The sequence below is a fragment of the Tetrao urogallus genome (genome assembly GCF_951394365.1).
Source record: "Tetrao urogallus genome assembly, chromosome: 5".
In the NCBI taxonomy this organism is placed as follows: Eukaryota; Metazoa; Chordata; class Aves; order Galliformes; family Phasianidae; genus Tetrao; species Tetrao urogallus.
This window is the reverse complement of record NC_136818.1, coordinates 9,903,451-9,918,337: the sequence shown is the minus strand read 5'-3', so window position 1 is coordinate 9,918,337 and position 14,887 is coordinate 9,903,451. Positions and strand designations below refer to the sequence as shown.

Here is a 14,887-nt window from a genome sequence, read left to right as displayed (position 1 = left end):
TTTCATTGTGTTTTAAATTACACACATAACTCCAGACAAGAATTGCCTGTTCCTGCAGCTGGGCTATGTGCATTTTGGCTTTTTCCATGTATTTGGATTTTTATCGGTCTTTTGCGATTCCAGACCACTTCCTGCCAGCACATGGACTGTACCTCTATGTGCTGCGGTCATTAGGAGCACAAGGGCCAAAAGGGACACAGCCATATAGCGCTTGGCATCTGTAACAGCTGATTTATGTTAAAAATAAAGCTTACTTTGAATCCATAACTTCCAGGCTCCTAATGTTTTTCTTTGAGGAGAAGCAAGATGTAATGGAGATGCCTTTCCCAGCCAACAGCGATTACCTGACTTCACGGAATTACAGAATGGCGTAGGTTGGAAGGGACTTCGAAGACCATCCCATTCCAACACCCCTTCCATGGGCAGGATTGCCAACTGCTACATCAGGCTGCTCACATAAAGGCCAGGCTGTGTGCGTGCAGTGACCGCTGGTGAGGGCAGTGTTCCTTTGCCTGCCTGAGATTGCACCACTCTCCAGCCTGGGGCAGGGGATTTGTGCTTCTGGGTCTGGTGTTACAGCTTGAAAGGACAGAATGTGTCCTCCTGAAAGCAAACAGTGCACCTGTGCTTCTACTTTGAAACCAGCAATGTTTTGGTTTTTTTGTTATGCTTACTTAATCTTGGTAACTTAATCTTGGAAAGTGACTTTTCTAAGATAGGTGACATAAATTTTATAAGGTTACTCCATATCTCTGTTAGTATAGACTGAACAGAGAATCCTAGAATCAGTAAGGTTGGAAAAGACCACTAAGATCATCCCACCCCACCATGCCCTCTGACCTCATCCCCCTCAGTGCCACATCCCCACATCTTGAACACCTCCAGGACAGTGACGCCCTGAGCAGCCTGTGCCAGACCATCACCACTGTTTTTGAGAAGAAATTTTTTCTCACGTCCAACTTAACCCCCCCTGCCACAACTGAAGGCCGTTACATTAAAAACTTTAAACTGAGGGATAGAGAAGAGCAAGCAGCAAACAAAAGGTAAATCTTACGGAAGGTTGCAGTGGAGGTATGTCAGCTGTACATGGAGTTTGGAATGTGTTTGTTTTCTGGTGCTTTGGTGCTTGTAAAATGCTGAGCTAGCAGAAAGCCCAGGATGCTGTTATAGTTACGAGGTGATGTATCTCTTATTGCTTTTCTTCTATTTGTATTTCCTGTTGGGAAGAAGAGAATGTTAGCTGGAGTTGGGGTAAGAATGATGACAGGTTTGCCAGTGATTTTCCTTTGTAAAAAAAAAAAAAAGAATAAATCTCTATTGCTATTTGCACAGATGGATGTTTTTGGACAGAGAAAGGGTTAATAAAAATTGAAAGCATGATTTTCCCAGACCTTCCTTTGGAGGAGGGAGGGTTCGACAGGAAATGGTTTCTTCTAGGTGGAGTAAAGTGGGAGAAAACTGGGAGGAAAGCAACATCTGGGGGCAGCACAAGTTTCAGGATGTGGGAATTGGAGGAGGGAGGCACAGGTGCATTTCTCATACTGGGTACATTGGGAATGGTGGGTGGCACAGGGGTGCTGGCAGGGAATGGATGGGACATGCTGAGTTGAGTGCCTGTGTTCTTCAGCTTCTGTTAGCTAAGTTACGTCATCTGTGATTCTTCCCTTAAATCTGGAATTAAATTTTAACATATTTGAAACCATTGATGCAATTTCTACTGACCTGTCCAGAGCAATCATTTTGTCTTAGATACGTGGCTAGGCTTTCCCCTTCTGCCAGTGAGTTTGTCATCTTGGGTAAACTTCTGCAGCAGAGATTCCTGTGTTGTTTCATGAGGAACACAAACCTCTATTTCCACTGTACTCTTTCTAAAAAAATATGAGTTTTTTTTAATTTGTTGGTCTATTTTGTCTTGTTTGTTTTTTTGTTTAATATATCCTGAGTGCATGGGGGATTATCTGTTACTTTTGTGTTAACTTTCATCTTATCGTAGTGGTCCTCAGTGTGAGGAATCCCTGGAGCACATATAACGTGATAGAATAAGGATTCTGCACCTTTTTGACTTTTTGAGGGGGATCTAATGTGAATTCTCAGAGCTTAATCTGTTGTGTGGAGTACTTGATTTAAAGATGACTGTACATTCAAAGATGCTGAATGCAAAGCTTACTTTATACAGGATTTACAGAAACAAAGTTTTCACCCTGAATATCTCTGACTGTTCCCTTTTGGATCCTGTAGCACAGACTCTGACTTTGCAGTTTGTGTTGAACAACATCATGTGAACGTGATGCATTTTTGCCTCTCTGTGTGACTGCCTTGAGGAAGGATGCTTGACTATGAAATCATGTGTTGGAACATGCAAGGAATCAAAAAACATTTGAGAGATCCACTGCTTCAGGACCTAGGAGGAGTATTTGTCATAAAATTACAGGCTCTGCTTTGCTATTTTGACTAGTCATTTCTGGACATTTCTAAGTTAATCATGGACCAAATGCTGCAATATTTGGTGGGATTTAGCAATTACAGTTTGGGAATACTTTTATGTAACAACCTGTTATAGCAGCTGCTAGCAACTGGAAATTCTAATGCATCTATTTTCAGTTAGAAATAATTATTGCCCTTCTGTAAAGGTATGCTGCTGTTTTGTTTGGGTAACTTTTGGAAGGGAGGCAGTTGCAGTTTTTATGATGCTGTCCCTTGCTTTTGTTTTCCAGAGTATGACAAACTGGGCTTTCTCCTGAACCTGGACTCAAAATTGTGAGTACATCTCTATCTTCTTTGTTTCTGCAGTTACGATTTTCTTTTGCAAGCAACTCTTACATCACATAGCTGGTTGGCTTACTGAGCTTATGGGACTGCCACATCCTATGGCAGCCTGGCAATTAGAGCTTCATTGCTTACACTATGCAGGCTGCCTTGGATTGAGGTTTGCTACCTTTAATTTCTTAACGACTGATCAGGAAGCTATGAATGTCCACATGAAGCCATGCCTGCCAGTCTGCCCTAAGTGTCCTATCCTAGATAGACATCTTCCAAATGAGTAGAAATGTATAAAAAAAAATTGAAAGCAGGAGCAATGTCTGTCCACCTCTGCAATTTACTTGAGGTGTTTAGAACTTTATGATTCCTTTCCATTTATTTCTTTAAAAAATGGGTACTCCAGTTTTTGTTTGTAAAATGGACCTCAGTAGGAGTTAGCAGGAGTGACAGAAGAGAGCAGAAGTGCTGAAGGATGATGGTTTTTGTGGTTTTTGCCCTAATCTGTCAAATTGAACTGAACCTCCTAACACTAGGGGTCACCAGTGACTCTGTTTCCGAGGTCAATAGAGGAATTTTGACATCAGGAGCAAAAAGACTATGAGAAACTTGACTCTACTACCTAAATGACATTGAGGCAATCAGTGGCTTTTAATGCCTTGAGGATGCGTCACCCATACTATGGATCAGGTTAATATGGAAAACATTCTTAATGTTCTAAGGAGCTTCGCTGTACTCATTGGGTGTAACATGAAGGTTTTCAGTTTAGTGATGAGGGTAAGTGACTTCTGAATGAACATTTTGGTGTTGGTAAGAGAAAAATGGCTTTGGGTTTTTTATTAGTCTGGTTATTTTTATTTTTGGTAATGACTGATGTATTGAAAATGCAACTCAGTGACTTCCCTCACATTTTTGATATACTCGGTTTGGATATCATCAGCCTGTGCTGTGTCTAAGCTACAGTTTCTGTTCCTTCTTCATTTCTCCTGTCTTCACTGTCCTGTTCTCTGTTACTTCCAACAACTCTCATTGAGCCTTTCTTAACTTCATACATCTGTTACAACTTCTCTTCTTTGCTGACTTCTCTGCTTAGGTTACAGATCTTTGAGATGCAGCCTGTTCCTTCTTACACTTCAGTACGAGGTCAAGTGAGGTTTTTATCTGCTGGAGGGCTTCCAAAATCTAAATAGTTTTATTTAAAATAAAAAAAAAAACTCCCTATGATAAAGGCTGTTATCTTCAATTAAAAAAAAAAAAAAAAGATTTTTGTTGACTGCTGTATAGGTGAAAACACACAGGTGGATTTTTGTTTTCCTCCTTCTTTGGAAGTGAATATGGCCCTGCTTTGGGAGTGGACCTGCTGGCCTGCAGGGGTGCCTTCCAAGCAGAATTGTGCTGACCGTTTTCACTGGCAAGAGAGCTAGAGAAAAACTGATAATACCATAAAACATACTAAGTAGACGTCGAATAAAAAGTGAGTGATAGAAGCTGAAGCCCAGAGGAATTTGCTGCCATTCCACAAGTTCACCACGTAGTCATGATACCAAATGCCTTTTTGAAGTACATACTTAAAAGTCAGAGAAACTTAAGGGTTAAAAATGTGTTATCGCTTTCTGTGACTTTTACTCAAGATCATACTATGACAGAATGACTTTCTGGTTAACAACAACTTACTCAGGGAGTTAAAAGGGATAATAAGTTCTGCACTGATGACTTTACTGGCAGAAATAATTCAATTATGTCTGTTGTGATATAATTGTTCTGGTGGAATTTTGCCATAGATCATAATTTTATAGAGTTCACTTAATTGACAGCGAGTGAGAACGTTGTGTGACTTTGAAGCACTTGGGGCAACAATTTGTTTTCTTAATTTTTTTTTTTTTTTTTTTTTTTTGGCTCTCTTAATCTTTCATTTGTTCAAAATCTGTTCCTGGCTGGTTGTGTTACTTAATCTCGTTTAAACTAATGACTTGGAGGAGTAACACTTTCTACAAAGCTAGATTTGCAATAAAACTTAAATGCTTCAACCTGCCTTTTAAATCACATTATACGGAGGAAAGCACTTGTCAGAAATAAATAGTAATATGTCCATTTGCTTTTTGCATCTTCCATTTTTTTCATTTATTACTGCTTCAGTGTCCTTTACCTTGTAGGTACCCAAGGCTTGCTATTGAGATGCAGTGCATTTTGTCATCGTTACAGCAATGTGATGGTTCTGTTCAGTGGCTTGCTTTGAGTTTGTGAATGTGGTAAGGAAGACAGATTTATCTGCTTTGGAAAGAAAGTGTCAGAAATACGTGTGTGTCTTCTTTTGGAAGTGTTTGTCTGATGCATGCGTTACTGCATGCACTTGGGATCCCAGCTGCTGTGGCCAGGAATCTCACCTGGAAGGGGATGGGAGGTTCTTAAGAAATGGAAAAGATGGGTTCTTACCAGAAGTCTTATTGCTCTGAGCTTGTCAAGAGAATGTCAAGAAGAAAGCCTCTTCCTTTCTGCTGCCCATCCTTAGGCTAACTCTGGATTTGGGAAGTCCTTTCCCTTCTAAAAGGGAGGATAGTATCCAGGTACGGATTGGTAGTGGATGAATGGAAAGCTGCAGACATCTGCAGGCAGGATAGTTTCTGAATTTTTTTTTTTTGTAGTCAAATTTTGACTAAAAAATGAGCCGTGAAGCTCCTCAGGACCAGATTAGTAAAAAGATGTACTGCAAAAGGAGCTGATCTTTGAGTTTTGTTTATACCAGCCATAGTGTCACTGCCAAAACTAGAATACCAAACCCAAATATGCTCAAAGTACACAGGTGGGCCAATGGCATCTTTTTCTCCCAGGTGAAGCAGTTTCCCAAGCAGCAGAGCCACATACCATTTTATAAGCTTTAAATCCAATATTTACTGGTTGTGTAGGGAAATGCACTTATAGAGAAATAAATACATTACAATTCACAGGTCTTGATCCTTTTAGGGGTGACTGGTTTCTGAACAACTTAGGGACATCAGTCGCGTTAGTGAGTCAGCCAGAGGATTACTGGGTGCCATCAAAATTTGCAGTTGCTTTCTAACATCTGTGTTTGGCAAAAGGGCTGCATGCTTTTAGTACTATTAAATATTTGTATTGTAGGAGTTCTTTGAGGCTGGCCAGGTCCAAGAAACGAGAGCCTCATTCACTGTGGGCTCTGAGTCACGCTCTGAGCAGGTTCTATATTTGCACTGAGTGGAGGGAGAGTGCTGCAGGAGGATCAGTGTATGATCATGAAGTTAATTATAGACGGTGTCTTAATGCTCATTCAGCGACGCCTGGCTTAAGATTATGTGGTCCTTCTTTGGTTTATCACTTTTTGTATTTGGTTTAATGCCGTTAATGGTTACCTTAAGTATGCCTTGGCATGTTACAAATGTAGATTTGCTTGCTATGGCACTCAGATCTTTTTTTGTCATAGCCTGTGTGATCTATGGGCTGTTCCCTTGCGTTGTTGCCTCGTGCTTCTGTACTTGTTTTGCATGCCTGCATGCCATTCTGTTACTCAGTGCAATGGAAGCTAGCATCTGGTCACACTGCCACTTATGTCCTCATCTCAACTTCATCCTTCTAAAGCTACTTCCAGAGATACTTTATCCAGAAGAAAGCCCAGCATGGGTGATGGCTGTTCTCTCCACCTGCTACCACAGTCAGCTCTCAGCGTTAAAATCTCAGCTGATAAATGGTGGAGGAAGCATCCCAGGCTTTGTTTTGTTTTGTTTTGTTTTCTGGGTAAGAATTATTCCTGAGTGCAAATGTCTTGCAAGTGATAGAGAATGTTTGAGCTTACTGCTGGCAATTGGGACCACTGGAAGTAAAAAAGTGTTCAGTTGGTTAGACAGTGATATTATAATGTATTAACTTGAGAAGGCTCACTTTTATAATAGGTAGAATCAAAAGGAAAAAAAACCATAGCCCCCCCAATCAGAAAAACGATCGAGATCGTTATGATTGATCACAGTAGCATAACACTCACATACCTACTATATAGTGTTCTTACACTATATGGCATACTGTGTATATTTCATAGTTCTGGGATTTGTACATGATAATTAAAGTGACTTGTTTTTCAGCGTGCTCTGTGCACAGTACTATCTTGTGATACTATCCACATGTTTTTCCAATATTACAGACTTGAGAGATGCAACAAAAACTTTTGAATATTTGTGATAATTTGCAGGCTATCCTCAAAAGCGAAAGACAAAGAAACGGAGTCTTTGTAAAATAAATAAATAAAAACGAAAGCCAGAAATAACAACCTTCACCCTGCAAACTCAAATGAAACTTAATCTGGTCTTTGAAAAGACCGCAAAAACGAGGGGAGTTGGGGCTGGGGGAAAACACAGATTACTTCTGTTTGTTGAAATTTCTTTCCTTCGGAGCTTTAATAATGAAGAAGTGAAATAGAGCCCCTTCCCCTCATTTTGTTTCTGGAGTGGGAGGTAGCTTTGAAACTGCGTGTGTCTGTGTGTGCTACCTCGCCATTAAGCGCTGTAAAAATAAGCAATGAACCTGTTGGAATGCTGGGCTTTCGCTGTGCCCAGTGCTGTGGGATTTTTCTGTGCCCAATTCCCCTTCCCATTTATCTTTATGCATTTCTGCAGCCCAAGGTGTGGGGGGAAATGTCAAGTGAGCAGTCACCAGTGAGGGTGATGGGTGCATTCTGCCAACCATGAGCGTCCCTGTGCTGCTTCTGAAAAACAATTTCAAGGCTTAACATACTTCACAACGTTGGTATTTTCCTGATGCTCAGTTATTTATTTCTTCTTCATTTCAGATTTTTTTTCCTTGACTTTCCATTAGTGCCTACTTAATCTCCTTCAATCTGTACCAATAATTGTAGTATTTCAGCTGTTTTAAAGTGAATCTTAGCTATTCTTACTGATTCAATCATTGGGCTTTTTGTTCACCACATCAAACTTCGTGTGTAGTTTGGGATCTAACTACTTTCCCAGTTTTTTGTTTGTTCTTCTTAGCTTATTTCATTTCCATTTCAATTTTGGTACTTTGGAGTTCTCATGTGAATTCCTAACATGCATCTCTTTTATCAGACTTTGGGTTTCTTGTATTAGATGCAACATCAGGAGATGAAGAAAATAAAGATTGTAGAAGTCAGAATTACAGATAAAACTGAATCATTACTTGGCTTGCTGTGTCCAAGCAAAGTTAAAAACTTAACATTTGGTGCTTTTCAAAGAGCCTGTTTCCTGAAGCTGGAAGTAATTATGAACCAAACTATGTGGGAAAAGAATGTAAAGCAAAAAAATATGAATGGCTGGGCATCGCTTTGAGCAGCGTGCCCCAATAAGTTCATGAGGAAGAAAGTTTTGTAAGAAAGAAAGAATAATGTTCACAGAAAGCAAGTTTTACCTAGAGGTTAAGTGAAAGCAATGATAGTGTATTTACAGAAAAGGTTGAAGTGTTCAGTGAATACATGGGCTCTCGTTCTGTTTGGATGGAAAGTGCCTTCCTCAGCAACAAGGACAAGGACAGCAGCAGGTACGTAAATGTTTGCACTCCAACATTGTTATGTCTGGACAACATTTTTGCTAAAGCCTTTAAAGAAGTAGTTGAAGACTTTTTGGTCAGCTTGGGATGATTAATAAATCTTCCAGCTCTAGGGGAACTCCATATTCTTGGCAGAAAATTGATATTTTAAAGGCAAAAAATGATGACTGTAAGCTCTTCAGCCCGTTCTTAGCACACTAATGGTTTCCAATATGAATTTCCACACACAAAAAAAAGCATTTCATGTAGTTCAAATTAGTATGCATTTCTTTTTTTTGTTGAATGGACTCGTTCTTAAGATGAACATCTGCAGAGATAACTGGTATAGGCATGAGATTGGTTCTTGTTAAATACTCCTCTTAGGACTGGGTCTGCAAATTTCGTTCTTTCAACTAGACAGACTGGTTGCATTAAAACTGGGAAGCCTACAGAAAAAAGTCTCCGTTTTTTTTTCCCTCCCTATCTGTGACATGGAACACTTAACTTTGTAGTTTATTAGTGCAGCAGTAGTAATCTCACAGAGTGCAATTTTTTTTCAGGGTGAGTGTGATTACAACTAGTTAACTTTACAAATTTCTGTTCAGTGTTGTTTGAACAAGTGTTGTTGGAGTTGTTGCCATCTCAGAAAGGTAAACTTACTTCAGATGCCACGCTGAATTCAGGCACCACCCATAAGCTCACAAATTGCCAGTAGTCTTCCTATTTCTTTGTTCTCTTGGGATAACATTGTATGATAAACCACACTTCACATTCTTCTTCCAAAAATCTTCTAAGCCTCAGAGAACAGACCAGTTCAAGCAATTACTTTTTGCTAACGTCTGCCCTGGCTGCTAAATATCTTCCTACTGAGGTGTTCTCACTCTTGGAATATGTTTTGGAAGTTGAATAAATGCATATGACTCTAATGGATTGGGCTGTCTATACACAGATCGTTCTCAAAACTCAGAAAGGTAAAGAAATTAAGTATTCTGTGTTAAAATTGTTAAGGGAACGTGCCATTCAAATTCTGATTAGTTATACAGCTTATTGCAAGGAGTTGATTTCCATAGAACCATGGGTTTTGGTATGAATCTGCAGTGAAACTTTGGGGTTCACCACCATGTTGTTGATGATTGGTTATAAAGGAGCAATGTGGAAACAGGTTGCTGCCTATTCCGGACCAAAGCAGTCATGGCTTCTCGTTAAACTGATGCAAAAGTTGCCTCTGTTAGAAATCCCTAAAGCACGGATGTGACCGAGCATCTTATCTTCTGCATCTGCTAGACTTGGTGTAGGCAATGCTCTCCTTCCAAGGAAATCTGCTTCCTTCTGTTTGCCCTGGGAAACGTTTTGGGGAATCCTCATCTGCCCTCCCTGAACGGCTGACTGGAAATCGTGTGTATTCTGTCAAGGGAACACTCTAATGTTTATCAAGCCTGCCTCTGAAGCATGTCGCTCTGAAAAGCACTCTTGCTGTGGTATCTAGACACACTTCAGTTGTCAGCTCATCATTTATATTTTTGTGTCTGGCAGTGAGGAGGCTTTATGAATGGGGTGAATGGGAAGAGACAGCTTTACTTGATCTGCCTCTGAATTTGTCTTCTGCTTTGCTGCAACGTGACCAGATACGTCAAAGCTGTGCTGTGTGTATGTGCTAAAAATTAAATGTTAAGAACATGTATCAGATCAGAAAGGCAGGGGTTTGGCTTGGTAGAACAAACACACAGATTTCTTGCATGTTGCACTTTGTAGCTTTCCTCTTCTGAAGAAGTCAGCGTGGTGCTTAGATTACTTGGTGCACATTTGAGTTCATGGCATGTCTTTGATACAGGTGAGTGAAGACAGCTTTTCTCGAAATCTCTTCAGAAAGTAGAGTGCAAAAAAATTCAGGGCCCCATGACTGTATGAGCATTTTGTAAAACTAGGGCTAAACCGCATTCCCCAAGTGTGAAGTCGTCTCTTCATGCCATCTAAAGTAATTATTCACTGATGAGCTTTTTTCTCCTTTCCATTTCAATCCAGATCAGAAAAGAAAAAGAAAAAAAGGAAAACGTTTATTTTTGTTTAAATGTTTATTCTTTGTTTAAGAGGAATTAGTTCTTTATTCCAGGTCATTCAAATAAAAGTTCAGAGAGCAATCTTTGTTGCCCTCTAAAAAAAAAAAATACATAGATTTGCTACCATGTAGGTGAGAGATTCTTCCAAGTGGGACTTAGTCCTCTAGGGCTTGGTTTCTGCCAGCTGCACCTGAAATTTGAGGGCTGCTCTACTTGTGGCTGCTCTAATGCTATGATGAAATTATAATGAAATTGATGAGTAGGTGTATGTTACCGGGCAGTAGGGCTTCCTTGTGTTAGTGCTGTGCTGTCTTTAGGATAATTTTAATGTATGCCTCTAGTTCCGACAATATGGAAATAGTGAATAATGCATCACTATTGGTCTTTTCCTTACCATTCTGCTGTGTCAGGGTGCTTTCGCACCAGCTAAGCACTGTAAGTTTATCTGAAATTAACTGCTCTCTAGGCTGGTTGTGTTACCAAATGAAATGAATGGAGGAGCAGTGATGCAGTGGCACAGCTGCCCAGGGAGGCGATGGGGTCACCTAGAGGCGTTCCAGATCCGTGGGGATGTGGCACTGGGAGATGTGGTCAGTGGGCATGGTGGAGCAGGTTGGGGTTGGACCTGGAGATCTTGGAGGCTTTTTACAACCTTGGTGATTCTGTGATCGTAGAGGTCTTTTCCAACCCTAATGGTTCTGTGATTCTATTCTGTGACATTTTTCAGAAGTAAAATTTGGTGATTAAAACCTTAGTTTAACTGATTTCCTCATTTGGCAGTTAAGTGTGCTAACCCACTGCGTTTTGACAATCAGATCTTCTGAATTGTAGTATCCGCAAACTTAAAACTGTGATTTCAGCTGTGGTGCTTCAGGAAGTTTTAATCTTTTTTTTTTTTTTCCAGCTCTAAGCTTTGGAAAGGTATCTTTGTTTGCAGAGGTACCAACTCCTAAGAGCAGGGGATTACTGTGTTCTAATTGAATTTGAGTTATTAATTTTCATCCCCATAGCACTTCTTGGTCTTTCCTAGACCTACACTGCTGGATTCATTACTCTGCAAATAGGAAAACACAGTTCCTGATCCAAAGAAAGCATTGCCTGCTTGTAGATGTAACAGATGAGGAGTGATGATGAAGACTGAGAGTTATAGCAATAAAATTATGACATTCACATTTATCTTCCTGAATTCCTTCAGCGGGACAAAAATGGTGAGCTTTTTTATTTTCCATCAGACTTTTAATTGGCTCATCTTTTATGGCCATTGTGCAAACTGTGAGTTTTCAGAGGAATTTAAGTGGAGGGCTACAGCATTTAACTTGCTGAAGTTTGGAAATTGCATGTTCTATTATTAGGAAGTGTTATTTCTGAGTTTGGAGGAAATTCAGAGTACTCTTTAGACAGTTATTTCAGACATTTATGTAGGAATTCAAAGATTTATGTATGAACATCTTTGCTTGCTATGTCTATTTGAATACAATTCTGTTTTATTCTCTCTGCAGCTAGTCCTAAAGGTAAGCTGTAGCAGAAGCAGAATTTTTTTTTTTTTTTTTTAAAGACAGAAAATATGTTTAAAAAAAAAAAACAAAAAACATAAAACAAGCAAAAAAAAGGAAATCAGGAGATCAGGAAATCAGTGTTTATTGCTCAATTTGTTGAGGCGCATGCTGCATAAAGTCACATGCAAAACATGCCATGGACTTCTCTTGGATCTTCACCTGCATTCTTTGACTCCAGTTTTGTAAACTCACCATTTAGTTTATTTACTGGTTGAAAAACTCTTTTCTAGCTTGGCTGTTTCTGACTCTTGTCTGCATGAATCCTAACATATTGGGGTTTTTTTGGAGCTGAGAAAGGGTTATTTATCCAGAAGCTCCAGGCAGGCTACTGGATTCTGCATCTGTAAGAGATGATGCAGTGATCCAAACCTTTCTGAAAAATAGATGACTTGTTGCTGTAAGGTGTTTATGTATTTAGCACTGTTGAGACACAGAATTGCAGGGGTTGGAAGGGACCTCAAGAGATCACTGAGTCCAGCCCCCTGCTAAGGCAGGTACCCGACAGTATCTCACAGAGATCTCTTCTGAGATTCCTCCTTCTGCCTAGTGATCTAATTCCAGGATGGGACTGACTTTTTATATCAAATATATCAAATGGAATTCAATAAGGAATTAGGATCCTCGTGCCTGTTTTATGAATGGAGAACTTGTTTGTCAAAGGTGGCACTTCACAAAGGGTGGATGACACTGCTGCTTATGTTAGTGGTATTTTGCTTCCAGTGTCCCTCTGTCTAGTGGATGTTTCCCAAAGATAGCACTGATGTTGTGTCTTGCCTTCGTCCAGGGCAAAGTAGATGGGCTGTGGGTTTTCGTGGAATGCCTTTAAAATGTTGTTTTCCTGAGACAGTTTAATGTAACCTAATCTTCTTCAGCTGGTGTTCTTGAATAGCCCAAATAAATAAATAAATGTGTTTTTTGGTGATCTGTGCTGTTAAGAAATTAATTTCACAAAAAGCCACAGTTCTCAGTGGAGAAGCAGAATAGGACATTTTTTTTAGTGTGCATCATATCTTCTTTAAAAAGAGGGATTTGAATCATCTCTCTTCCTATTCAGTCATACAATCTCCTTGAAGAATTTGCTTACATACTGGAGTAGCATTTGAAAATATTTACATCTGTTTAGCTGGCTGTAGTGATAGATGCATTTCCTGTCTCTTTCAGTGTAAGCATTTTGCTTTTCCTCTTCTATCTCCTCATTCCTTCTTTTTGTTTGTTTAGCTTTTCCTCAGCTGGACTAGAAAAACAGCAAGTGTCACATGATCCATCCATGTAATCCTTCTGAACCAAAGTTTGGAAACTTTTAACAGAACTACAATCAGGATTCCTCAAACTTCTGTTTGTTTCCTAAACCGTGCTGCCCTCCTCTTGAATAGGGAGCGCTAGGAAGGTCTATCAGCTCCCCTTCCTTCCTTCATACCTTGGGCCCAAGGAGACGTCACTTGTCAAAATGACGTGATGATCATGGCTCTGCTTATAGAACTCTGATGTGCAAACATGCTTTTCGGTCCCCAGATCTTACTGGTGCAGGGGAATTGACTGCTATGTACGTTAAACCTGCTTGTTATTGCTAATGACCTCTCTTTATCTGGGACTCAACAACATTAGCTGAAGGAATGCAAGGGAAGCTGCATCCCCAGCCCTGCTGAGGGTGTCCTCCCTTGCCTTTACTTGAACTGTAATGCTTGCCATGAGGCTGGCGATCTATAATGGGAGAGTTGATGGCATACTTGCTTTTGTAGGCTGTATCTTCATCAGTGTCTTAGTTTGGAGCAGCCCTGTAATTTTGAAATAAATCCCATATTGTACTGTGTGCTAATTGAGTTCATAAGCTGGTCCTGACGTGTAGCTCTGGTCATATCTAGGAGAAAGTAAACTGAAAGTTTTATTCCAAGTGCCTATGAAATACACCAATATTTATCTGGGACCCAGGGGTTCACAGGGATACTTCTGGCCAACGTCATGCCATGTCTGTGATGGATGCAGCTGGCCCAGGGAGCCTGTCCTTGGAAATCCTATTTGAGGAAGAATGCTCTGAACTTTGGGTTGTGTGGATATGGGATTCTTAGCATAAGCTGCTTCAATTTGCCATTTTAATGTGATTTGCCCTTTTTATGCCAATTCTTTATCAACTGTTCACTTTGTGAATCTGTTACAATGGTATAAGACTCAAGTTATTTTGGAGCAAGGAGAGAGAAACCTCAAGGCGAAGAGTTAGCATGTTGCTCAAGAACTCCTTTTCCTTGTTTCTTATTCATACCAGTACATATATCTTGTGTGCAAGAGTTAATCAGGAAAGTTGATCTCAAGCAGATGAGGTTTTTCAGTTTTCACTATTCACAATTTAAAGTTCATGTGGAAGATGAGGCAAAACATATCTCTTAAACTGGATTTTGTAATATTCAATTATGTGAGCTCAATTGCAGACTTTTTTTTTCAGTAGTTCAAACAGAGTTTGTAATACTCATTAATTTTTTTAAAATGAATTTAGATTTCAGCCCAATGAAGATGACATGCTGTCTCTGATCAGGACATGATGAAGGAATTAACCATGGTGACACTTTCATATTTGAGATTAAAAGATGACACGCATCTGCCAAATTCAAGAGCAGAAGGAAAAATCTTGTTCCTTTTTCTAATCCTCTGAAAGCAGCTGGATTTTTAACTTATCCAAATTGTGAAATTTTGTTAAGATTGATGGCCACATAACATTGTCGAGAAGCACAGAAAATTTTAAGGAGGAATTCAGGATGTGTGCTATTCTCATAGGAGAAAAGTTAGAGGAAAAAAAGAAAGAATGAGTGTGGTTTCCTTTTACTGGAAAGAAGCCAATTGCTTTACTTTAGCATCACCCTCATGCAGGCACTTGTTTAAAAAATGCAGATGTTTACAGTTACTGACTATAAATTGTTTTCTTCATTCATTCTTGAGAACTGTAGTATCTTGCTGGGCTTTTTTCCCTGCACAAAGCCTGAGGAAAACGTGAGGGTCCGTAGTGCTGTCTGATGGCTTGCTTTC

General features: G+C 39.8%; 1 protein-coding gene across 7 annotated transcripts in view; it reads left to right on the top strand.

The window, feature by feature from the left end:
* ST3GAL3 (ST3 beta-galactoside alpha-2,3-sialyltransferase 3) overlaps nt 1-14,887 on the top strand; it is a gene marked incomplete at both ends in the record, with an annotated part of 141,435 nt that overhangs the window by 34,837 nt on the left and 91,711 nt on the right. For all 7 annotated transcript variants that reach the window (XM_079535611.1, XM_079535610.1, XM_079535606.1 and 4 more), the window contains one exon: nt 2,715-2,757. In XM_079535611.1, coding sequence (XP_079391737.1) covers nt 2,715-2,757 — 43 coding nt within the window. The remainder of the gene's footprint in view (nt 1-2,714; nt 2,758-14,887) is intronic.